Genomic DNA, 27,670 nt, shown 5'->3' on the forward strand with positions numbered 1-27,670 from the left:
CTCTGTAAAAGACCACACACTTCTTTAATACATACAAAGGACAAATGCTGCAAAAGTCCTACAGAGAGACAAGTGCAGTTACAGATATGTAGTTCCAGGAAGCAATGTGCACAGTCGGTGGAAACGAAATCAAAAGTAATCAAGTTGCCAAGCACAACAAAGGCAAAAGAAAACATGTGATCAAAGTCATTTATAGGTTGAAAAATAGAGTTAAGTTAACTGCTATTGACTTTTGACCAATAGGGGGCATTGTGACATAATTGATGTGGTGCAATTCAGTGTGGGGTTGACAATGGCACAAACAAGCCTGGCAGAGATACAGCTTCAGAATCATTTGTATATCAACATGATGAAATTCATAAATTTGTGCCGGCAGTCTGAAAATGCTCTGATTTGATTTTCATGAAAATAAGACCAGTGGTCTAGGATGAGAACAAAAAACATTTGGTGTTCAACTATGACTGGGGGCATAATTGTATCAATGTTTTTTGGCATGACCCAAAGAATCTGCAAAGACCAGTCTAATGACAATAGGCCAAATTCATCAAAAGCTACAAGCATTTATTTTTTTAAGTTATAATTTCTGCCCACAAGGTAGTGCTGCTCAGAGTTCCTTCAGGACATGGTGCTGAAGAGATGTACCAAATTTTGGAACAATATTCCAATGCGTTCATCAATTCTACAAATTAAAATACAAAATTCATTACGATCGATGCACAAAATGGCTGAGATGGGAAGTTTGGGGAAATCATATGACTCTGTATGTTGCATCAGAGTCTTAAGTGACCACCAGTCTTGTGATTTTTCTTTTTTTGTCCAAATGTTCAGAAGTTATAAGCCAAAATTTCAATTTCAGTGTTTTTTTGTCAACCTGATGAATGAAGCTGAATTCCATAACTGTTTGTAGTCATGGTCTGAAGATGATATAGGTTGATTTTTATGTAAATGAGGAAGAGTTTGTCTTGAGCCGAGGAATCAGGAAAAGTTTTGTTGAATTTTGTTTCAATTCAAATGTTCTTAGCATAAACATGAAAGCAACTTTGGGCTGCTGTAGACTTCAGCGGAAGACAACTCATTTCACACTTGTGCCATTGATTTATAACATAAATACCAACTAGGCTATTATAGATTAGGTTACATTCAACTATAAAGTAATGTCAAGTCATTACATAAGCATAACTAGAACTGTTACTGGAATCTTAAAAACTGGGATTATTACTACTACACCTAAATTGACTACTACTAACAAATAAATAGTAAAGAATTAAACCAAATTGGAATACACAGTAACCTAACAATAAATACTGGTTAAAAGAATGTTACGGTATTAAAATGCCTTAACAGATGAACAGAAATAAATAGTGCATCATTTTGAGTTGAAATCATGTCATTCTGAAATGAATAACAACTGACGGATCAAAGGATAACACTACATGGTAAAGCGTACCAGATTGAGTCCTCGCTTTTCAGACGAGATACATGTGAACCGTGAAGTATTTGTTGTGGTATATAACTTTTAACGTGGTTTAATGCTTTAGTGCACTTTGTGCTCACTAGCCTACTGCCAATATTTGTAAAGCAGATTCCTATACTGCAAAAACCTATACATTTAAATAAAATGGGCAAAATATAAGGGAAGATGACCCTCTTAACCACAGTGTGAATTTACTTTTAAATCGTAACATATTTAGATGTTGGTTTAGTATGTGCAGAATGAAGATGCATCAGCCTGTGCGCTTATTATAGGAAATAAATATAAATATTTGATAACCATTTACTGGATGTATATATGACTTTTGAGATAGTTCTTAAGTTTTTTTTTATTAATGTAAAATACTAAATCAACTGTTCAATTTAAAAAATGTGTTTTGATGATTTAGATGAATCATTTAATAACAGATGACGGACTAAGCAGAATCCCAGTAAAATAGATTAATCTGAAAGGTAAAATGATTCTATGACTTGTATACACACAGGCATGTGGAGATTTAATTGCCCATATTTTTAATTGAAGATGTGTCATAATAGCAACACTATTAATGCAAATCTGGCCACGGAAGGAATGTGACGAGTTTTACAACCATGCTTTTCGTCATTTATTTACAACATGCATGAGCCAAAAACAAGTGCGCATTTGTGTCCTACCTTTGATTTTAGCTTAGCTGGCTTATTCCAAAATCCTACAGTGAAGACGAGGAAGAGGGTCATTAAAATCATCGAAAGCGAGTTTGTTGGTAGGCCACCCACGACAGCTGCGTGAAGTTCACATGTTCCCCTTATTCAAGAGTCGTTAAAGCGGGTCATGGAGATATTTCCGAGTGTATAGACTGCTCCAGCTGTACATTAATCCATGAGCGCACACCGCAGGCGTCTTCCTCTCTTCCTCCGAGCGCGCACTGATTAAAGTGCCAGTGACCCGCCCTTGGAGCGCTTTCACTTTGTCAAGCACACTCAGAGTACTCGACTTGGCTTAAAAAAAAACAACAACAAAAAAAAACCGGGTTCTCTCGAGTTCTCTTCGTACTGTGTAACTCGGCAACAGTTTTTATTGGGATGTTGAACACGGGTGAACTCGAATAAGGGAGTTCTTGGAAGGGAATCGCTCTTGGGAGCAGAAGCAGAGGTTAGAAGTCCACTGACAACACATTAAGATAAGCTTAAGGACTTCTAAAAAGTCATCAAGGTGAATTTCTAAATATCTACTCAGTCGTTTGTAGAAATAAAAGAATGGAAATTTGGAGAAGTATAATTTAAATAAAGCGCGCTGCCATGAGTTGAAGACTTATAGACTGAATAAAACCTGTTCTTTATTTAGAGCGGTTAGTAATGCTGAAGCTGCTTTACAAAAGCTAAACAGGAAATAAATCAAACCACGTGGCGGGGTCCTCATCTCTGGCCCTCTTTGCTGCAGAGTGAAGCTTCAGCCTTGCTCAAACTGGCCTGCCAGTGACTTTCTCGAGATCCCGAAGACCTCGAGGGGCTTGTTCCGGTGTGTTTGGTTAGAGTTGGAGCTAAACTCTGCAGAAAAACTGACTAAACGGTGTAAATTACAACGGTGAGTGCAGTTCCAAAAAAAAAAAAACAAGCACTACTACTGGGAGAGGACATTTCTGAAGGTGATTTGCTGACAACAAATTAAAGAACACAGACGCTACCAGATTATTTCTAAAATGACCAACACAATCTTCCAAGAGCAGTGCAAATTTGTGTGTGCATTAAGGCATGATTTTTGGGAGTGTTAAATAATGATGCAAATACCAGTAATTTAACGTTAGTTCTGTGTCCAGGCCTTTTCGGTGATAATTCCTCCCTGCCCGTCTTTGGTAAATCCTGACAGTACTATCACGACTTGTGGGAAGTCGTGGCCTAATGGTTAGAGAGTCGGACTCCCAATCGAAGGCTTGTGAGTTTGAGTCCCGGGCCGGCAGGAATTGTGGGTGGGGGGAGTGCATGTACAGTTCTCTCTCCACCTTCAATACCACGACTTAGGTGCCCTTGAGCAAGGCATCGAACCCCCAACTGCTCCCCGGGCGCCGCAGCATAAATGGCTGCCCACTGCTCCGGGTGTGTGCTCACAGTGTGTGTGTGTGTGTTCACTGCTCTGTGTGTGTGCACTTCGGATGGGTTAAATGCAGAGCACAAATTCTGAGTATGGGTCACCATACTTGGCTGAATGTCACGTCACTTTCACTTTCACTTAATGCCAAAAAACTCTACGCTGGTGCAAGCTGTTAGTAAATCTGGCCCTTGGTGTGAAGCTGCAACAGTTTGTAAACTTAATACTGACAGCTATTGATCCTGAATGCATGAAGTCCCTATATCTCGATGTCCATGTCCACAGGTATACAAGTATTTTTTATAAACTGAGTTTTTCCTGCTTCCGCTTAAAACAAATCTCCATCTACATGAAAATGCAAATGCATGCTATGATGCACTGTCAGGAGCATGCTAAACCAACAGGTGGCGATATAATCTCAACCGTAAAGCCATGTTGGCCAATCAGAAGCATGAAAAAGTTTCCAGTAGGCAGAGATAACAGCGCTGGCTTCGACATCACAAGCAAAAATGTTCGGTTTCAGTGACCTGGCGCTGCGTTTATACAAACGACCAAACCATGTATAAAAGCTGCGGTTTTAAAAATAACCACGTTCGTGTGGACAGGGCACTAATATGGATGTCTTATATTTAAAATGTTTAAGATTTTTTTAACTTTTGATCAAATGATGGGTCGGCTCTTTCACAAACCCTTGCATTCTTCCTGTACGTTTACCTTTAAAGTCGATAAAAATTAAATAGCATCTAGTGTGTAGAAGCTGCGTCGGCTAACTTTTAAAAATAAATACACAACTGATTTTAAAAACATTTCTTCAGATATATTTGAAATTCAAAAAGGTGACAGCGTCAGACATTTATGCACACATTCATACCAATGCAACTCAGAAAACCTTAAGTAAAAGGCCAAATATCTGACACGGTGGTAAAGCTCACATTCTCAGGGTGACACCTATATCTGAATTTCTGGATCCCATCTACGTATTAAGTCTGTTTTATTGAGTCTTTCCACTTGCTTCCAAACTCAGATTTGAGAGCGCGTCCTCCACCTCTGGGTTGTCTTCCTCCTCCTCATCTTCCTCGTCATCATCCTCCTCGTCCTCTTCATCATCATCGTAGTCATCGTCCTCCTCATCTTTGTATCCCCCACCAGATTCCAGATTCTTCCAGTAGGAGCTGTATCCAGATGCACTATATCCGTCTTCGTCTGCACCACTCTGCCGACCAAATGTATGTGTTCGGGCTGCAATGACATCAAACAAAACCTTCTGGTTAGTACCAGACATCTACTGCAACTCAAAACCGGTGTGATTTAACCATCATTAATATACTTTACTATAGTGTATATTGTTATACCATTATCATTTTCATGATTTTTTATATTTTGAATTAGACGTTTTTAAATAAATATTTTTAGATTTTAGATTTATATTTCATAGTTTTTTATACTGAATAAAACATTTAGTATTCACTTTAATTTTAGTAAGTTTTTGTGACTGTGTTGTGTTGTCATTTTTATTAGTTTGGCCATTTTTTTATGTCTCTATAATCTTTTTTTTATATTATTTTAAGTTTATTTAGTTTGTTAATTTAGTACTTTAAATTAGACTAAATGAAAATGAGAAACTCGGCCTTGGCAACTAGCTGAAATAATTTGTTTTTTAAATATTTTATTTTATTTAATGTTTATTTCATGTAACAAAAATGTTTTTATTTTTATGAAAATTTTTTGAAACATTTGCAAAGCTATTATTTGTATTGTATATTTCAAAAAATATATATTTATAAACTATCATTTTGAGAATTATATTATCGTATTTAGCATTTTATTTCGATTAATTTACTGTATATTTGTTTTGACGGATTAGCTATATGGAATAAAATATCTCAATTTAAATGTCCCAAAATGAAGATTAGACAAAACAGACTAGCACTCACTGGACATGCTGAGCTCTTTGGTCTCCTGAGTTTCGTGTCCACACTTTGGGCACGGAGGAGCCTTGCCTTTCTCCTGCTTGAACACTTTGCTTCGAGCGTGATCGTCACAGAAACATGCCTACAAAAACAGGATTTCAGTCATGGGTTGTCCAAACATACGCATGTATACAGGCGAATCAGACCGATGAAAATCCTAACCTTGCATCGGAGACAAGAATGCTGACCGAGACGATTACAAGATAAACCTGCAATTGGGGAAAATCAAGTTGAATGTCTTAATGCGAAGAAGAATATTCAGAAAAACCCCAGAGAGACAGACGTACGTACATTTATACGTCTCTGCTTCCAGGACCTGACAGCTGGCCTGGTGTTCAAACTGATCATCGTCACACAGGAAGTTGTGGCAAAAAGAGCAGTGGAAAATGCAACCACCTGTACATTAGACAACAAACGGGATTTGATTGGTTTCTCCAACCGTATTAAAACAGAGAACAGCTGATTTAGAGTAAGCGTGAGGTAGCCAGTGTTGTGGGGTAAGGTTACTTTATAATATTGCATTACTCCATAAAAAAGTTACCAATTGCATTGCTTAGTTACTTTTTATAGAAAGTTATGCAATACAAGACTTTTGTGTTACATTTTTGTCGCCTGGGCTGGGCTTGCTTATTTGTTTTTTTTGGCAACTGTATAGGCCCTTTCACAACGAAAGTGAAATGAATAGTCTGGCTTAAAAGAAGTGCCTCAACAAAGTTACTCAGATATTTTGTTGTACCATTTTTGTGTTAACTACCGTTTATTGAAATGTTCTTCTGGGAACAGTGGTATAAAACAAAAAACAACTGTGCAAATTGATATTTTGTTATGCATGTGATTACATAACTCATGTTTCTTGTAACTGACGGTGACTTGTTTGTGCCATAGTGGACATGAATGCTTGCTCTTTACCATGTTCCCAAACACTGCGGTCACACTCGATGCAGTCTGCGTCAGAAAGAGGGCAGGAGCAGGCATGGGTACTCAAGCACTTCTTTCCATGACAAACCCAGGCCTCACAGAAGTCACATACGGCCCCCTATAGGACACAAACACTAGTGCATTAACAACAGAGAAACTAATCACAATCCAAGACTCCTCTGTGTTCAAAATCCTGAGGGTGTGGTGTCCTCACACTTTAAAGTTCACTGATCAGGCCTTGTTTTTAAGATTCTGAGAAGACAGGGATGCTGAGCTAGAAGTCTTCTAAGGGCCAGCTGGTTCTCTCTCATCTAGACAACATCGGCCAAGATCAACTGGAGCCTCAACAAACTGCATCAGGACACTTTTATTCAAATAGGCAAGACATGCAAGCATCAAACTTAGTCTCACTGTTTGATCCAGGAGTGTGAAAGTTTATCATTCCCTGCATTATTGGGCATTTTTTCAGCATGACTAAGAATATATTCATTCTCCCAAAGTGAAAATCCTTCAGTGGACATGTATTTCACTCAATCGTAACGCTCTTGAGCAGCTGTGGGGGATTCTGTACAGACGATCCCAATTAAGGAGCTCGTCCTCTAGGAGTTAAACAGCACTGATGTGAAGATTTGTCATGAACTTGTACACTCAGTGCCAAGAAGTCAGAGCAGTATACTTTAAGTTCTGGAGGAGAGATATATGTGCATCTGCCACACTCAAGCTTGCATGCTCAGTGTTTCCCACAGAATTAGATTCTATTTGCGGTGGTGTGGTGTGGTGTTTGGGGACCGGGAAAGGGGGGGGGGGGGTTAATTTATTTATTTAAGTTTATTTGAATAGGGACAAGTATGTTACATAAACTCATGTTACATTCTACAACATTTTAGCCGAAGCTAATTCTCAATGTTCGTCCCTAATGGGCCTTTACATTAAATCAAACAATACATTGGTAAAATAAACATAATAATAATACAGTGTAACACACTAGTGCAATGAACAGTCAGTGGTCACAATTCTGACCACTAATTAAAGAGTCTTTAAGTTTATATTTGAAGAGAACCCAGTTTGACTCTCCTTTCAGTTCAGTGGTTAAACAATTCCAGGCTCTAGTGCCTTGTACAGAGAAAGCTGATTGTCCAAATGAAGTTTTACATTTCGGGATCTGACAGTTCCCGTTCTGAGCTCCTCTAGTCCTTGAACCCACAGCGCTAAGAGAAACTATGCACTCACTCAAGACCTGTGGGGCTTGCTGATTTAAACATTTATGCATCAGCTTCAACAGAGAAAATTTAATGAAATTTGCAAAAGATCAAATATTTAAATTCCTCAGACTAACACAATGATGTGGCCTAATGGGTTTCCTATCTAAGACTTTAACCGCTCTGTTCTAAATCATTTGAAGTGGCTTAACTGTAGTTACAGTAGCCTGTGACCATGAGCAGATGCAGTAACTCATATGCGAGAAGATCATGGCGTGCATGAAAGTGTGAGCAGCATGGAACGGTAGGTAATCCCTGATCAATCTGAATGTATAAAGATTTACTTTGACTACTCGACAGATTTTTTTAATGTGACTGTCAAATTGAAGTTGAGAGTCTAGTACAAGGCCCAGGTATTTGACCTCTGATACCTGTTGGATCTTTTGCCCCATTATTCGTAAACTTAGTTCTTCCGATATTGACTTGAATCTTGAGGCAAAGCAAACAGACAAAATCTTTTTAAAATTCAATGTTAGACCTGCATTTTGAAACCACACCGCCACAGTTTGCAGGTGTTTTGCCAGTTCATCAGAAACTGCATGCACATTTTTCCCACGCACATAAACCACTGCATCGTCTGCGTACATCTGAAATCCTGCTGTAGGACATGAGTCTGGCAGATCATTAATATACAGTGTAAAGAGCAAGGGCCCAAGAATGGACCCTTGCGGTACTCCTGTATTAATTTTTAAGAATGTAGACATTTCATTATTGACCACCACACACTGATCTCTCTGTTCAAGATATGATTTAAACCACTGTAAAGTTAATGTTGTGAAGTTAAAGTTTGACAGTTTATTAATAAGGATGCCATGATTTAGTGTATCAAACGCCTTTTTGAGATCCAAAAAGACGGCGCCAACAATTTCTCCTCTATCTATTGCAAATTTGAGTTGTTCCATAAAGAAGCAGTTTGCGGTTTCGGTGGAGTATTGAGGACGGAAGCCAAATTGTAATGGGTGTAAAATGTTATTTGATTGTATAAACGCCATAAGCTGACCGTACACAATTTTTTCTAACACCTTTGAAAATACAGGTAAGATGCTTACAGCCGATAATTGCATGCCTGGTCAGGTGTTCCTGACTTAAATAATGGCATAACTTTTGCCTGTTTCCAAGGTGTAGGAAATTGTCCGCTCTGAATAGACAAATTGATCAGGTGTGTCAGCGGCTTTACAAAAGTGTTTTTATTTCGTTTCAAAAAGACAGTATTTATGTGAAAAAGATCCTTACTATAGCTATTGTTAATTAAATGTATTGCTTCAAGCACTTTTGCTTCATTGGTCTGCTGAAGTGAGAATGAAGAGTATTGTTTTATTAATTGATGATTAGTGAATTTTAGTTGCTGTTCTACATTAACTTGTTGCACCAGTTCTTCCACTGATGAAACAAAAAACTTATTAAATTCCAGTGCTATTTGTTTACTGTCCCTAATCTGCCTACCTCCAATTCTAAGCTCATGGATGTTCTTTGATTTGCCTGACGGTTTCACAATACCATTTATTTGCTTCCACATTATAAGAGGGCTTCCCTTGGCTTCTGTTATTGTTGTAATGTAATACTCCGCTTTTGCTTTTCTTATATTTTTAGTGACTCGATTTCTAAGACTTTTAAAAATATTTATATCACTACTTAATTTGGTTTTAACAGATTTTTTCAGAGCCAAATCTCTTTCCTTCATTAATTTTTTCAACCCCTCATTAATCCAAGGTAGTGTTCTCTTTTTCAAATGCTTTTGCTTTTTAAGAAATTTAGAAATGATCCGTTCAACCTTGTTCATCACCTCTTTACAGCAGCTATTCACATCATCATTGTCTAAAGTTGAGCTCCAGTCAAGAGCATCTAATTCACTATCGATAGCAGGAAAATCAGGCTTTAAAATGGTCAGTATATTTGATTGTGTTTTGTTTATATTTAACAGACGTTTTTTGATAATTTCCGGGCAACGAAAATCATGTTATGGTCTGACAAACCAGTTAGAAAATTATATGCTTTCAAAACCCGATCCTCCTTATTCGAAAAAATTAGGTCTATTTGTGTCCTAGAAGATTTTGAGATCCTTGTGGCACCCTTGGTTATTTGGGTGAAATCAAATTTAGTCATTAAGGTTTTGAGTTTTTTCCTTTTACCAGCATTAGACCAGTCTATATTAAAATCACCTAGTACAATTACTTCGGACTTATGGGCCACCAATTTCATCAATTTACTCAACTCATCATAAAATACATCTTTAAAAGAGGGAGGATTATATAAAACCACAATTTTAAAATGCATACTTAATGATAATGTGATTTCAACACAGATATATTCAATATTTAATTCATGATCAAAAGTGACTTCTGTGCCTGTCATATAATCTCTTAAATAAAGTGCCACTCCTCCTCCTCTTCCAGTTTTCCTGTCATTTCTATAACATTTATAACCTGGGATATCAATTAAACCAGTTTGAATCCCACTATGAAGCCATGTTTCACTCAGACCTAAAAAGTGTAAATTCGAGTCCATTAACAGTGATTTAACCTCATCATGCTTTGGCAACAGGCTCCTAATGTTCAAATGCGCTCCAAAAATGCCCTTTGGTTTACTTTTGCTGTCCCATAAAATTTTTGAATGGTTCACAGTGGAAAAAAACTGGTAAGATTCATGTTTACTCACTGCTTTTAAAAATGTATCAGGCATCTGTCCTTCATTCCGATATGGATAACAATGATTTCCCAAGTCCTTCTGCGCTTGCATCTCCATGGTGTTGGACAATGTTCCACTGTCGAGGCTGAACAATCTCCCCACTGGAACAGGGCACACGCGCAGTAGTAAGTTCTCCTGTGATGAAATTCTCCTCACCTCTTGCGCTGGAAAGCGCACCTCCGGTTCAGCCCCGCTCACCGGCGCCAGTCCCCCTGCACGCTGGTCTCTGGGCCCCGGGGCACAACCTCCCTCTGGCAACAACGTACCCATCCCGGAAAGGAGAACATCCGAAGCGGTGTTTGAGATGCAGAAAGATGGCATACCCCGGGCGGTGTCCCTCACCTGCGTCATGTCCACCTCCATTGCGGACTGAACTGCAATGGTGGCCAATGGACTTGGCGTCCGCGAGATCTCTCCATGCGCCACAGGACCTGGATTGAGGTGAATATCACCGGCTAACAGAATTAGCATACATAGCACTTTAGTAGTTTTTGTCCAATCGGCTAGCATCTTTTTCTTTCGAGTATATGATATGTCTGGATTAGTGATGCGAACGGTTCTTGCAACTCCATTGTCTAAGATTGCAGAGAAGATGATAAATTGACCGTGTCTATATCCAAACATGTTTGTGTTTTGGAGGTACTGGGATCCTTCAACCGACTCTTCTGCTAAAATGTTTGCTTTGATGTACATTTGCATCGTCGAAAGCACCAGCACTCCGCTGCTAAATCCAAGCAAAATAAAAACGTTTACCAACTTTGAAAGATGAAGAGAGGAGTGACGTTTTCCTTTGCTTAGAGTAGCTTTCTTGCGTCTTACACTCCATTGTGCTTTGGGTAGGCATGGCTGGCTTTTCTTCAAAATGTTTAGAAGAGTAGGTACCACCAATACTTTATAAAACAACACGAGCAACACGGAGCCCAACAAACCGTAGTGCCAAGCATTATTTTGATATGTACCAACACCTTCAGACTGCCAAACCACATCATGTGCTATAACGCAGGCGGCCATCTTGCCTCCCCCCCTAATTTAATAGTTAAGTTAAATATATCATTATAAATCATATATCATAAATATATCAGATATTTTTAGTGACAAGTACACATTTCCATTGCCAACACTTAGTGTCAGATACCTTAAAGGGATAGTTCACCCAAATATGAACATTCTATCATCGTTTACTCACCCTCAAGTTGTTCCAAACCTGTATGAGTTTCTTTGTTCTGTTTAACACAAAGGTAGATATTTGGAAGAATGACAGAATCAAACAGATCTCGGTCCACATTGACTTCCATAGTAGGAAAAAATATATACTGGGTGTACTGGGTGTGATTATGATTAATTATTCATATTTTCCTTTTGAGCTAATTCAGAAGTAAAAAATATAAATACTGTTCAGTTTCTTGCACAGATCGATCGTTTTTTCTTTACACGTCAATGTATCGTCACGAGGGTTTCGTTTGTTTTATTGTATGTTTTAGCCGTGTTTCCCATCCTCTTCCATTATAAGACTGACAGGCTGCAAGGGTTTGAGTTCAAAATCTCTGAAGAAACAAAATCTCTTTTCAGTCCTCTAGCGACATCCTGTTTCCCGTTTCCTTGTATATGAAATTACTATGATTTTTTTCTCCAAATCCTCAGTTAGATCACTAGCAAATTGCACTTTAAAATGTAGTTTTCTTCCCCTTTTCACTTCCAATGCACATTAACTGTGTTTACTGGAATATTTATAATATTCAATATATTATACATTATAATATTAGAATATAATAGTATAAATCTAGGAAATACCACACTAATTTGTCAAAATGAGGTAGAGCACTCTAAAATATCCATAAATATTACAGTTAATGATGGAAGATTTTTTATATTTAAAGTTATATTTAACACGTCCATAATACTGTTGCTAAAAGACTCCGATACTGTTGAGCTTTTAGGGTTATTCATGGTCTGTTGATACGAATTTGTTATTTCTACACTTAAGTTTGGTTTTGATGTTCGATGGCTGAGGAGGAAGGGTATAATGTCACCTCACTATAGCTTGTTTTTTTTGGCAGAAGGATTATTAATGCATTCTTTAAACTGGTTTATTGGCAGTCTCTGACTGTTTCCAGTTTATCTTATAATTTCCGCAAAACTACATGGGATGTAGGAAAAGGTGGATAACCTCAAATTCTTAGCAACTATACAGTCAAAACAGAATGTGTGATAAGAAACACAAATCATGTTCTTAGTTATACAGTTCGAGTGGAATTCTGTCTAACTATTTCTAGAGTAATGAGTATAAAATGTAATTATGTAAAAGTGTATATTTGAGGACATTTACTGGCACCATTTCTGGAGATGTTTGTACTTACCACCATGCCCATTCCAGTACTGTAAACACCAGGGTGTTTCACCACACAGTCTGAAGCATTCATACATTTCGTTTTGCCTATAAATTAAAAAACAGAATAAATATAACAAGACTAAAACTGCTTAATATCCTAATAAATTACTACTTCTCTCTGTGCAGTGCACTAAACGTGATTTATCTCTGTCCAAAGTCACATAGATTTAACCAGAATCTAGAGTCTAAACAGAAGTTCAAGTAATAGAGTATACACATATAGAATGTGTATAAACATTAAGCATATGACATATAGTGCAAGTTATGAGATAGGAAGGCAGAGATCAGCTCAATGCAAATGACTGTACATACAACACTGAGTGCAAAGAAAGTATAAACAGCAAGGTATATAAAAACCTGTTTATATCTGGTCAATGACCATAACAGTGCAAATGGCATCCGGAGGTAGAAATGTTAAAAAGGCAATGTGCAAAATAGAGAAATGTGCTGAATAATAGAGGGAATGATAAGAGCACTGTGAGTGAGGAGTGCAGACAGGTCATTGTTCAGATTTGTTACAAAAAAAAAAAAATACTCAAATGTTTTTGTAGGCTACGGAATTTAATTTCTGATACACTGGGCACATTCCACAGACAAGTTCCCCTGCCTTTGATTACTTATTATACAGCCCTCCATGTGTGACATAAGCAGCATCGCTCTGGTTCCTGAGCTGCAGATTAGATTGGATTCTTATCATTTGTTATTTGTGTGTTTAAGACTGAAATATCATCTTTATCTGCTTTATTGGACAGACAAATATGGAAAGCTACGTGCAAGATTTTGAATACTCCACCTAAGGAAAAAATCATGAGGTGAGATCTAATGAGTGTAGAGAGCATGCTAGGGTTCAGCAGAAGGAAGTTCATTTCACCACACTGTGCACAAATGGGAAGTTTCTGCACTGAAGAACAGAAATAGCAGAATGCCCTGTTTTTTTTGTCGCCTGGCAACAGAAAAAAAAATAAATATGTGCAGTATTATGGAAAGGTACAAGGTAACAATTCTGCAAAAATCATAAGTAAAAGTAACTTTGACACTTATCACATTTCCTAAAATAAAAAAAAATAAAAAAAGAAAGGTTAGGTCAGAGACTCGAATTTAGAACTAGAAAAGCAGCTTTTAGCAAAACTGGAAAGAAAATTCCTAAATATTCCCATGATCAAGTTTTGAAAGAAATTTCCAAAGGGTAAGGAATTTTCTGATATTATTGTTTTCATGAAACCTGTCTGTACCATGCCTGGGTCATATCTCACAAAAGTACAAAGAAAATAAAATATTAATAATGTAAATATAAAAATGACATTTACATTTAGTAATTTAGCAGATGCTTTTATCCAAAGCGATTTACAAATGAGGACAATGGAAGCAATCAATATCAACAAAAGATTAGGGCTGTGCAAAATATCGAATGCAATTTTCATGCGCATCTTGTCAGTAAAGGCGCTCCTGTGATTAGTAGTATATCTCCAGCACGTGCGGTCAGATCATGATTGCTAGGTTTTCAAAACAAAACCTGTCCAATTACTTCTCAAAACTAGTCCAATCGCGTTTTGTTCCGGGCGATAAAATACAAATTTTTTGGCGGGGTTCCCTTGGTAAAATGTGCATTTTAGGGGCTAAACATCACGTTATTTGTATTGGGGTCGCTTCGACACACGGACATGAAAAACAACCGCAGACTTGGCAACATAGGTTGGCCTTTACCACACAGAGCCGTAGTTCACTGACAATCCACACAAAATTGATTTCAAAATCGGAGGAGATTCTTTGTCGATTTTGAAAGTGATTTTGTGTAGCTTGTCAGTGGACTATGGCTCTGTGTAGTAAATGCCGCTCCACCTGAACCAATGTTGCCAAGTCCATGGTTGTTTTTCATGTCCGCGGGTTGAAGCGACCCCAATACCAATAACGTGATGTTTAGCCCCTAAAATGTGAATTTTACCAAGGCAACCCTGCCAAATCATTTATGTTAACCCCAGGACGCAATTTTTATCGGGGAACCTCCTGGAAACACGATTGGGCTAGTTTTGAGAAGCAAGTGGGTAGGTTTTGTTTTGAAAACCTGGCAACCCTGATCTGAACGCACGTGTTGGAGATGTACTTCTAATCACAGGAGCGCCTTTACTGACGAGATGCGCATGAAAATCGCATTCAAATTTTTGCACAGCCCTACAAGAGCAATGATATATAAGTGCTATAACAAGTCTCAGTAAGCTTAAACCGTACATGTAGCAAGGGATTTTAAATAATATAATAAATAAAAAGAAAACAGAATAGAAAAAGAATAGAGCAAGCTAGTGTTAGAGGTATTTATGCTTTTGATTAATCGTATAAATAAATGAAAAGGAAACAGATAGAATACAAAAAGATTAGGAAGCTTTTTTTTTCTTTTCTTTTTTCAAGAAAACATGCAGCAAAGTAATTGAGTGCAAGCCTAAAAGGGACAAGGTTTTGTTTTTTGTTTTTAAAGAAAAAATAGAATTAGAATAGTGAGTGCTAGAGTTAGGAGGTCAAATAAAGATGGAAGACATGGGTTTTAAGCCGATTCTTGAAGATGGCTAAGGACTCAGCAGCAACAGAGGTATAAATGTTCAAAAGGGAATGTGCAAAATATCAGAGAAATGTGCAAAATAACAGAGGAAATAATAAGAACATTGTGAAGAAGGAGTGCAGACAGGTCATTGTTCAGTGCACTTTTTTTTGTTACAAAAATTTATTTTATGGTACACTGGACACATTCCAGAAACAATTTCACCTTGCTTTGACTACATAATATTATTATTTCTTATCATATCATATTTTTTTCCCCCTCTAAGGTCCACTTATAACATTTACTGACAGACATTTGGGTTTGACACAATCAAGCGATGTTCACTTGCAGAAAGCAAACTTCTAGAGGGCATAAAAGTCTAATGAATTTAGGTAAATGGGTGCAGAGCCAGTGGTAGTTTTGTAGGCAAACATCAATGCCCAGAATTTTATGTGAGCAGCTATAGGTAGCCAGTGCAAACTGATAAACAGAGGTGTGACGTGCGTTCTTTTTTTAGCTCATTAAAAATTAATCTAGCGCCGCGTTCTGGTTTAACTGTAAAGGTTTGATAGAGAGTCAGACGAAATGTTAATTTTGTTATGGTAGCATGTCATTTTAGCAGAGGAGACATTAGCAGAGAAGGAAGAGAGTAGTGACTGATAAGCATCAAGGGTTTGTAGTATTTTTAGATTTGCGCCACACCCAGGGGCGTCGGACTGAGGCTAAAACCAGTACTGATTACCAGGGCCCCAAAGGAAGAGAGGGCCCTTGAAAAGTCTGGCATTAGGACTGCCTATGCATAGGGCCCGGGATCTTGTGCAGCGCCCCTGGCCACACCCTTTCAGCAGCACGAAGTTTACAACAATGTTTGCAGAGAACATCAGGGGGCAGAAGGGGTGGTACGGGCAGGCCTGGTAAAGACAAAGGGCAAACAGTGTCTAATCAAGATGTAAGAGTGTTTAGGGGAAGGAAGCGAAGATAAAATCATAGCAGATAGCCTCATTGTGACCCCAGTTTATTATCCGGCCTTGGTGGATTCAGAATGTAACCAAACCTCGATCCATCAAAGCCTGATTCAACCTGGGGCATTGGATACCAGCCGCGTGGTTAAGGTGCGGTGTGTGCACGGGGATGTAGTGGAATATCTGGTAATGCCTGTCATTATCCAACCTGGAGTCAAAAGCATAGCGTCGAGGTGGCAGTTAGTCCACACCTCCGGCATCCGATAATTTTGGGTACGAATTGGCCTGCTTTCGCGGCTCTATTGGGGTCTCTGTGCGCGGATGCCTCTTGGGGAAATAAGGCCCGGAAAGGGAGCGCGCGGGTGCAGATGGGAGAAACTGAGCCGGGACCACCGAGCCCTGCTCCAGGGGAACCGCGTGAAGTCGTGAGATGGGATCTCTCGGAGCTCGATGACTTTCTCCTGGAGCAGTCTCGGGATGAAACATTGAAACATGCGTTCCAACAGGTCCGAACCATCACCGGCCAGCTTCTCCAGCCTACCCAAATGCTCTCCTATCCGTATTTTGCCATTTTAAAAGATCGGTTGTATCAAGTGACCCAAGACGCTCAAACAAAAGAAGATACAACCCAATTGTTAGTTCCAAGGAGCCGCAGGCTTCCTGAATGCCAGTTGGTAAACCCACCGGCCACCCCAAAAGTGCCATTGCGCCCCTCCCATTAATGCAGGTCCCCTTCGAGAGAATTGGTATGGACCTCATCGGGCAATTGTGCGATCCGCAAGGGGACATCGTTTTGCATTAGTCATAGTCGATTATGCAACACGATATCCTGAAGCAGTGGCCCTCCGCAACATTTCGGCTAAGAGTGAGAGTTTCGTTTAATCTCCCGGGTGGGGGTTCTGAAAGAAATTCTCACCGATCAAGGCACGGCGTTTATTTCACGTACGTTATGCGAACTTTACGAATTATTGGGCATTAAATCGATTCGGACCAGCGTCTATCACCCACAGACCGACGGCCTGGTCAAATGCTTTAATCGCACGCTTAAGTCAATGATTCGTAAATTCGTGCAGGAAGACGCCAAAAATTGGGATAGGTTAGAACCTTTGTTGTTCGCTGTGCGAGAGGTCCCGCAAGCCTCCATGGGGTTTCCCCCTTTGAGCTTCTCTACGGACGGCAGCCCCGGGGGGTGCTGGATGTCCTGAGAGAAACTTGGGAGGAGGGACCGTCTCAAAGCAAAAATGAAATTCAGTATGTGCTGGACTTGAGAACAAAACTCCACACTTTGGGGCGGCTATCAAGGGAGAACTTGTTACAAGCTCAGGACAGACAGAGCCGGCTGTACAACAAGGGCTAAGTTAACTAAGTTACGCAAATTTGCACCGGGAGAGAAAGTATTTGTATTGCTCCCAACATCAAGCTCCAAATTAATGTGGCAGGGACCGTTTGGGGTGCACGACAAGTCGGAGAGCTCGATTATGAGGTTATACGGTCGGATAGGAACGGGGCACGTCAAATATATCACCTCAATCTCCTTAAAAAATGGAAGGAGGTGGAGCCAGTGATGTTGGCGACGGTGATTAGTGGAGAGGAGGATCTTGTGCCGGAGGCGAATGTCAAATCTCAATCCCTCACCCTGGCCCCAGGTGGAGATCACCTCTCGCCGTCCCAGCTCACTGACGTAGCAAGATTGCAGGCTGAATTTGCCTACGTGTTCTCGCCCCTACCCGGCCGTACCAACCTGATTCAGAACCATATCGAGACTGAGCCGGGCGTGGTATTTCGCAGCCGGCCGTATCGCTTGCCTGAGCACAAGAAAAAGGTAGTTCAGGCTGAATTAGGCGCCATGCTTGAAATGGGGGTAATAGAAGAATCCAACAGTAACTGGGCGAGCCCGATAGTTTTGGTTCTGAAAACGGACGGCTCAGTTAGTTTCTGTGTGGGTTACCGCAAAGTGAATGCTGTGTCGAAATTCGACGCGTATCCAATGCCGCGGGTAGTTGTTTGATCGGCTCGGCACGGCTCGTTTTTATTCGACGTTGGACCTAACAAAGGGATATTGGCAGATCCCCTTGTCTCCTTTATCCAAAGAAAAGACAGCTTTCACAACGCCGTTTGGTTTACACCATTTTGTTACCCTTCCGTTCGGGTTGTCCGGGGCCCCGGCCACCTTTCAGCAGCTCATGGACAAGATCCTGCGACCCCATGCTGCATATGCGGCTGCCTACTTGGACGATATCATTATAATTAGTAATGATTGGCAGCGGCATATGCAGCATTTGAGGGCGGTCTCGAGGTCGCTGAGAGGGGCTGGACTCACGGCCAACCCGAAGAAGTGTGCGGTTGGGCGTGTGGAAGTAAGGTATCTGGGCTTCGACTTGGGGCATGGACAGGTTCGTCCCCAAATTGACAAGACAGCCGCGGTTGCGACCTGTCCGTGTCCTAAGACCAAAAAGGAGGTGAGACCGTTCCTGGGGCTGGCGGGATATTATAGACCGTTTGTGCCTAATTATTCGGACCTCACCAGCCCCTTGACTGACCTTACTAAAAAGGAGGCACCAGATAAAGTCCAGTGGATGGAGCCGTGTCAGCAGGCCTTTACCCAAGTGAAGGCTGCTCTATGTGGCGGGCCGTTGTTACAAGCTCCTAGTTTCTCTCTCCCTTTTCTGTTGCAGACAGACGCGTCGGATAGGGGGCTGGGTGCAGTCCTGTCTCAGGAGATCGAGGAACAGCCGGTGCTGTACATTAGTTGCAAGCTCTCTAGGAGAGAGATTAAGTACATCACCATTGAAAAAGAATGCCTTGCCATCAGGTGGGCCGCCCTCACCCTACGCTACTATCTCCTGGGAGTTGTTGTTGCCGGTGTGAGAGACACCGTTTTCATAATTTATTCTTTAAATAAAATCGTCAGCAGCCAAGCCGACCCCTCGTCCTCTTCCTTTCCATCCTTGAACCTTTGTACACTCATATATATATATATATATATATATATATACATATATGAATATATATATTCAGATAGCAGTATATAGCTATATAGCAGATATTTAGTTATCAACTTTTAAAAGGAGAATTAGCACTGAACTTTTTTTAAAGCCTTTAAAAATAAATATAATTATTAAAATTATTCTTTAAAAATTTTCACTTTCGCAATCTAGCAATGCAGTGTGAAAGCATTAGATGACTCTTACCAAAAAATAAATAAATACAATTAAATACAAAATAAAAAAAAATAAAATGAGATGACTCTTACCATGGTTGCATTGCATGGGTGTTTGGCCACATCAACCACCTCTTTATTGGCTCGGATCTATTTCTCTCGCTCCTTTCGGCTCTCAGCCTTCTTACGAGCGCCAGTCTTTTTCTTGGGCATCTTTCACCTCCAGTATCACAAATACAGAACACAAATCTTGGACACGTGTTATATCACACAGCGATTTCCTGTGGACTGAGTCTGACTCCGGTCTAATGATTTCCACTGAACTTACACGAGTTGGTAAATTACTGCCATAAACATCTCCGCTTAACAGTCACTTTTACAGAAACTTCGGTTTTTATTTACAGTTCAACGCCATATACTCGAACACGTCAGTCATGGGAAACATACCGAGATTAATCGTGTAGAAATTGGTAGAAATCAGGCAGTTAATCACAGCTGATCCCGGCGCGCGTGTAACAGTAAATCGACCCGGAAGGAAACCGAACTGACGCTGTTATCAGTTCCACGAACATTTACTAGCAGGTGCCTTTTGCATGGCAGAACTGCTTAGATTGCAATTACAGTTACATTTTGTTAAAAGTAATTACAGTTACATTTTGTTAAAAGTATCTATATGTATTAAAACACATTTATATGTTAATTTAAAATAATTACATGATGAGATGTAGTCCCACTCCATCACAGAGGAGGGAAAAGCGCTGTAACGGTAACGAAGCGGTTGCCAGATACTCCATCAAATAGCTTCCCTAACTTCTAACCTAGTCTCTTTAATTCTAAGGGTTATTCGTTATATATATATATATATAGGGTTATATATATATATATATATATATATATATATATATATAAAGTGTCTGTTTAAATTTATTATAATATGAGCGACTATGCAACGTCTGTGTGTTGCATAGAAACGTTCTGTTTAATTTAATCCGTTTTTTTTATTATCAGTCAATTAATAGATTTAGTTAGTTAGTTAGTTAGTTAGTTAGTAATTAGTTAGTTAGTTAGTTACAACGCTCTTTAAGTCCCTTGCCTAGCATAATATATGGTGATATTCTTCAATCGCCGCATTTTCCCCCTTCAGTCAATGTTTAGTAACAATATCTGGCAACCTTCTCATCCGACACCGTCACAACAAGCGCAGAAGCAGCTTCATGATGGTGGACCGCATCTATAAGCCACTCTTAAAGGACGACGGCGATGGACAGGTAGATGTTTCTGTCTGACTGTGCTCTATTTGTGTTGTGGGGTTGCCAAGTGATGCCGTATTCAAGGATCATAATCATATACTGAAAAAGAGGCAGGATAAAGACGTTCCCCGACGTGGAAACAGTTAGTTTGGGATTAATTCTGGAAACATGGCAGTGTCCCTAACCCAAGCCTGCAGGAGTCTTGCCCTGTCTACATGGCTGCTGTCGTTTTGCTTCGTGCATTTGCTGTGTCTGGACTTCACAGTGGCAGAGAAGGAGGAATGGTACACTGCCTTTGTCAACATCACTTACCTGGATCCAGTCACATCTGAAATAAAGACGGACAAGAGTGAATGTGGCAGATATGGGGAGCACTCACCTAAAAGAGATGCCAGGGGCTTTGTGTTTATGCCATCTCTTCTGCAGGACAGACAGGTGTGTGACAGTAACACTAAATTCCCTCTCCCTCATCCCAACATCCCATGGATAGCACTGATAGCCAGAGGAAACTGCACCTACAGGGAGAAGATCAGACACGCTGCTGCTCTCAATGCATCCGCTGTGGTCATTTTCAACATGGGCTCCAGCAACTCCAATGAGACCATTACTATGCCACATCACGGTAAGATGAGAATTTTTTATTTTTTCCTGTGCATTTGCTTTCTAGACGTCATTGTAAATTAAATATTGACTGTTAAAATGCAAGTTGTTCACTGTATTCCAAGTTTATAAACCCACTTTAATTGTATAGTGCACAGCCACTTAAAGAGACAGTTCACCTAAAAATGAAACTTCTGTCATCCTTTGGTCACCCTCAAAGTTGTTCCAAACCTGCATGTATTTCTTTCTTCTTTTGAACACAAAAGCAGATATTTTGAGGAATGTGAGTAACCAAGCGGTAGCCATTGACTTTGACATACCATTAAAATCAATGGCTGCTGGCACCTGTTTGGTTACCAGCATTCTTCAAACTATTCCTTTAATGTTTAACAAGGATATCACATCAATGCACCCACATGTGATTATGACCAATGATGCATATTGTGTGATCTAAGCTTGACCAGTTTGTTTGCACTATTAATAGTTAACATATCTATCATGCGCTGAATCCTGATGTGGAAAAACCTGTTAAACTCTTGAGATTTGCATGGCCTGTTTACATACTTTGCAAATTATTAAGCACTGTTTTGCATCTTTGCATTAATATTTTCATATTATATCATATTTCCACACTTCTCTTGACTCATCTATATCATACTTATATAATTAATCTATTACAATAAAAGGAATCCCTTGGACTAAAAACACCATTTCGGTGATTGTTGTCTTGACTCACTCTGAAGCAGCTAAGAATGATTTTTATTACTTGAGTTGTGACATGATTACTCTGTGTGTTTGCAATCGCTACAGGTTTATTCTTGTTGTGTTTTCTTGGCAAAGGATGATTTTCATAAAAACATGTCCAGGTCACACTGCAACCCAAGATCATGAGAAAAAAATATTAGGGCAGAATTCGAAAACAGGGCTTAATATTGGAACCTTTGTCTATTATTATTATTATTATTATTATTATTATCATGCCAGTTATCAATTCATCCAATATATAGATGAGTTTGTTACTTCATCAAACACATTTGGAAAAATGTAGCATCACTTGCTCACCAATGGATCCTCTGCAGTGAATGGGTGCCGTCAGAACGAGAGTCCAAACAGATGATAAAAACATCACAGTAATCCACAAGTAACTGAGACAACTCCATTCCATCATTGCTTCTGGCTGAAATATGTGATGTTTTAATTAGCTGTTTGGACTCTCGTTCTGACGGCACCCATTCACTGCAGGGGGATCTGCTGCAGGTCAGCAGGTGATGTAATGCTACATTTCTCAAGATCTATTCCCATGCAGAAACTCATCTATGTCTTGGACGGCCTGAGGGTGAGTACATTGTCAGTGGATTTGTGGGTGAATTATTCCTTTAAAACATGTTTTTAAAGATCTTGTCTGTGCGTGTTTCAGTTTAGTAACATTAGCAGGTTAGTGGAAGTCGATTGCTCAAACCATGTCAACCACAAGAATATCTCTTGCATATTGCAACATGCTGTTGTGTCTGATCAAGAGTGTCTGTCTCTTTCACTTCCCTGCCATTTTCTTGTCTCTTGACCCTTCGCTTCATGAATTCTTTGACATTTTTGACTATTTGTTTCTTTGTTTTTTCATTTATTAATTCATTCATTCTTAATGCAGGATTAATTTATTTATTTATTGCTTTGCCTTGTTTTGCTTTTTTTTTCTTCAAGATACATTTTTGGAATATATAAAAAAAAAAACCTATTTTTGTTAGGTTGTTTCTTTATCTGTTTTTTATCAAGCCTGCATAAATCATGTTGTTATTGTTAAACCTAAAATTAATTTTAAATAACTTTTGTAATCTGAAATAAAGCTGAAATAAAATATAAATGATAGACTTGAACACACAACAAACTTAAATAAAAGAAGATAAAGTACTAAAACGAAAAAAACTAAAACAGAAATATATATATATATATATATATATATATATATATATATATATATATATATATATACTACAATAGTATATAAAACAAACCACACTTTGAAATAATATCACTTGAAAATATCAGATTTTATTCATTATTAAGTATTAGGTAACAAGTAAAATAAAGATATACTCTTAATCACACACACAAAGGGTCAGTGTTTATTTTATTAAGTTTTTCAGTTTCTTTGTTTTCGGTGAAGCAGAATCCACCCAAATGAATGAAGTCTTGTTAATGGCATCGGTGCGACATCAGTGTTTTTAATTACATCAGGTTTGCTGAGTCCAGAGAAGAGCCCCAGTTGTTTTGAACACTGAATGACCGTGACTGACGCTGTGACTCGCTGACTGTCAGTGTGTTTTATGTTGGTCTGTTAAAAGTGTGGAGTTTGATGGTGAAGTCGTTTGAGATTTGAACCTATCATCATGGTTTTAGGAACCGGCGATGTGGTGGCGATCATGATTCCCGAGCCCAAAGGTCGTGAGATCATGGCCCTGCTGGAGAAGAACATAACCGTGGCCATGCACATCACCATCGGCACGCGCAACCTGCAGAAATACGTAAGCCGCACTTCTGTGGTGTTCGTCTCCATCTCCTTCATCATCCTGATGATCATCTCTCTGGCCTGGCTGGTCTTCTACTACATCCAGCGCTTCCGCTACGCAAACGCACGCGACCGCAACCAGGTGCACCACAGTCACGCTTTTATTTTCCTCAGCATGCACTAAAGCAAAGAGGGTCACATCTGATGTAATGTCAGTTTAAAATCTGACATTTCAATGTAGCATGTGTCATGTCTTTTGCAGAGGCGATTGGGCGACGCTGCAAAAAAGGCCATAAGCAAGTTACAAGTGCGGACCATCAGGAAGGGTGACAAGGTTTGGATCGTTTTTAGTGGATTTCTTCTGAGTAGTGCGAAATTCTTCGAGCACTTCATTCAAAGCAACAGTGCTATAATTATTAGGGAAATCATGGAAAATGAGGCAAAAAAAACACATCCTTACAACTTGGCCAGGCAGCTTTTATTATACACTGTCATTCAAGTTTTTGTTGAATGTTTAATGTATTCTTCTCACCAAGGCTGCATTTATTTGATCAAAATATGGAATTAACAGTAATGTTTTGAAATCTTATTACAGTCTAAAATAACTGTTTTCTATTTGAATATATGTTAAAATGTAATTTATTCAATTTTCAGCATCATTACTCCAGTCTTCAGAGTCACATGATCCTTCAGAAATCGCTGATTTGCTGCTTTAAAAAAAACATTTCTGATTATTATCAATGTTGAAAACAGTTGTGCTGCTTCATACCTTTTAAGAAAAAACGTGATGCATTTGTCAAATTCATTGTAAAGAACAAAAATGGGAAAATACATATTTTGTTACCTTTCACATTAGCATCACATTTAATGCAATCCTTGCTGAATAAATTGATTAATTTCTTGCAAAAAAAAACTCATACTGACCTAAAGATTTTTTGAACGTGTAAAGTGGCTTTTTCTGATTTTACATTCTTATTGCAAGTGTCACTTTCGAAATTATGTAAACATGTATATTCAAACCGCTCCAAATGTGTGATGTCTGTAGTCTGCTTTGTGGCCTTCAACACCTGTCTGTGATTCACTCTCTTTACTGTATGTGTGTTTTATGACTGTATGTTCCTGTCTGCTGCGTTAGCTCTAATGGAGATCTCGTGGAAGTGTACACATACACAGTCGCCCATGTGTGGTTTCTCACAATATCATTTATCTGCTCGCTGTTTCTAGGAAACCGAGTCGGACTTTGATAACTGCGCAGTGTGCATCGAAGACTACAAACCTAATGATGTTGTCAGGATCCTGCCGTGTCGGTAAGATTTCACACAAACATTACAAGACATCAGCTAAGAAGTCTGAAATGATGAATTCTGATTCTCAGAGAAATATAAGGCGTAAAATCATCATCAGTGAAGTCAGGCTTGGTGTGCATATATTGAAGTTCTGCAACTATTGAACTAAATGAGCTCTTCGTCTAAAACTAATTTTCAATCTGTGAAAGTGAAACTTGAAATTGTTAATTCATTTATTTATTTGCTAAAATATCTAATATATTAATGTGGTTGCAATGACACATTGAATGTACAAATGCATGAAAATGTTTAAATACATCTTGACTGTTTAATGATCACTGTGTTGTTGTCAGTCATGTCTTCCATAAGAACTGTGTGGACCCGTGGCTGCAGGACCACAGGACCTGTCCCATGTGCAAAATGAACATCCTTAAGGCGCTGGGCATCCCGGTAAGAACAGAAGCTACTGGATCCACAAGCCTTGCTGGTGACCTTGTGTTTTGCTCTTGATAATGCTGTAGTTTTCCGTTCAAACAGGCCAATACAGACTGTTCTGATGACAGCCCTCCTGATTATGAGATGTCCGTCAGCGGGCCGCCCACCAACCCTGTGACGGGCGCTAGTGAGGTCTCAGTGGGCGAGAGCCTGGTGGTCCTGGACCCAGCTGTCAGAGCAATAGGACTGTCTCATATTTCCCACCAGATGGACTCGTTCCTGCAGTCTGGAGAGAGCCGCCACATCGCCAGCAGTGAGTATGGATCATCACAACTTACTGTGGTCTTGATAGAAATGTTTTTTTGTTTTTTTGGAGGGGGGTGGGGGGATGTTAAGTTTTGGTTTTCTCAAGGTATCTCAAAAATACAAAAATAAAAAAACAAATTACAGTAATGGATAACATCTGAATCATTTATTTATATTAAATAATTGGAGTCAGTAAGATTTTTATTAGTTTTTAAAAAGCTATTCATATTTTGAATTACTATTTTTTACTTAATATTTTAATACATTTAAAATAACTGTTTTCTATGTGTGATATATCTTAAAATGTAATTTATTCCTGGGATTAAAATTTAAATATATTTTAAATTCTAATTTATTCCTGTGCTCAAAGCCGTATTGTCAGCATCATTCCTCCAGTCTTCAGTGTCACATAATGCTTCAGAATCGCACTAATATACCGATTTGCTGCTCAAGAAACATTTCTGATTATTATCAATGTTGCTTTATATTTTAGTGGAAATGTGGTACAACACTGTATAAATCGAAACTCAAAAGAGGAGTCTATAAAAATGTAAAAAGTATCCTAACAAAGAAATTTTTCCACGCAATGCAAGCATGTGTATAAGAAATGCTTATGTGCAAATATAAAAGGTATTGTAGTTCTGATGTGAAATTCTTGTCTCTCACATTTACCTACACGTCTCTTGGAAGTGGATTGGATTATTTTAGTCTGTTCCAGTGGTTTTGCGTGTGAGCTACTTTCAGCTCTCAAATATTTAGGTCATTTTTTTGGCTGTCCTGGTTCTCCATCGCAGCTCTGATCCTGTGCTGCTTCTGTAGCCAGTATCAGGCCTTTTGTCAGACTAGATTAATTGCTTTGGTCTGCTGCCACACACTGTAAATAAGTCCGTCAAACTCCAGACAGAACAAAAGCACCATAAAACCACGTGTCTCGTCTCGTGTGGAATATTCCAGGCCATTTTTCCCTTAACCAAAGCTCTGAAATCTAAAATCTCTGAAAAAGGGTCGTTGCGGCTGTTTATCTCACAATTTTTAATAAATAAAAATAAAATAAAGATACAATTTTGAGTTTATATCTATAAATTCAGACTTTTTTTTTTACTGCAATTTTATGACCTGAAATTCTAAATTGAAGTCTCCCAGTTTTGTCATTTTTCTCAAATGTTTGAGTGTATTCTGTTTTACTCAGAATTGCTCATTTATTTTTGTCAATTTCAAGTTATAATTGCATAATTGTAATGTTTATTTGTCTTCTGTGGCATAAACAAGCTTCCATAGAAATCCACTCACCAGGTTTGGTGCTAAAACAGCACTGGTTCTCAGATACGTCCTAAATGATATTTGGTTGTTTCAGGTGAACACCAGCCCTCCATGAGCACAGATTCAGACACCTCACTCGTCATGCCAGTGGAGCTCGTCCTGTCCAACATTGAACTGCGGTCTGATCCAGAACAGGACGAGGTGAAGTCCTGAAGTACCCAAACAGAGTGGGACCGCAGCAGGACAATGAAAGAACACGTGCAATAGCAGCACAGGTGTGCAACCTCCTTTTTCTGACCTCATGGTCTCCATCACTGCAAAAAAGGCTTGCTTGTCCTCTTCCTCTGGCTGTTTTGCACTCAATGTCTTCTATCTCGAGTTTGTGTTACCAGACTGGAAAATCCACATGGTCCTATGAGGGATGTTTACCCTTTTATTTTGGAAAATTTAGACTGTTTCAACTTCACTATGGAGACACTGCCAGTATACACCAGGATATTTCAAAATGAATATACGTAATGCTTCAATGAAATTGCTTTAAGTGGTTTGCGTGTGCTTTAACCAGCAGTCCAGTGTCAGATGCTCCTTGTGAAGTATCACC

General features: G+C 39.1%; 2 protein-coding genes across 2 annotated transcripts; one reads left to right on the forward strand and one right to left on the reverse strand.

The window, feature by feature from the left end:
* Nucleotides 1-4,351: 4,351 nt before the first annotated feature.
* LOC132142776 (zinc finger protein 330-like) lies at nt 4,352-20,050 on the reverse strand. Its single transcript, XM_059552890.1, has 6 exons — nt 19,523-20,050; nt 6,436-6,562; nt 5,818-5,922; nt 5,689-5,735; nt 5,491-5,608; nt 4,352-4,795 (listed from the first exon to the last, which is right to left on the reverse strand). Exons 1-6 carry the CDS (start codon nt 19,523-19,525, stop codon nt 4,548-4,550), a joined length of 648 nt encoding a protein of 215 aa, XP_059408873.1. The 5' UTR covers nt 19,526-20,050; the 3' UTR covers nt 4,352-4,547.
* A 575-nt stretch (nt 20,051-20,625) lies between these two features.
* LOC132142027 (RING finger protein 150-like) lies at nt 20,626-27,617 on the forward strand. The gene is made up of 7 exons (XM_059551665.1): nt 20,626-21,301; nt 23,674-23,924; nt 24,045-24,116; nt 25,007-25,089; nt 25,422-25,518; nt 25,606-25,816; nt 27,164-27,617. The coding sequence occupies exons 1-7, from the start codon at nt 20,848-20,850 to the stop codon at nt 27,280-27,282; spliced, it is 1,287 nt and encodes a 428-aa protein (XP_059407648.1). The 5' UTR covers nt 20,626-20,847; the 3' UTR covers nt 27,283-27,617.
* The last annotated feature ends 53 nt before the right edge of the window (nt 27,618-27,670 follow it).

Source organism: Carassius carassius, chromosome 6 (assembly GCF_963082965.1).
Source record: "Carassius carassius chromosome 6, fCarCar2.1, whole genome shotgun sequence".
NCBI lineage: Eukaryota > Metazoa > Chordata > Actinopteri > Cypriniformes > Cyprinidae > Carassius > Carassius carassius.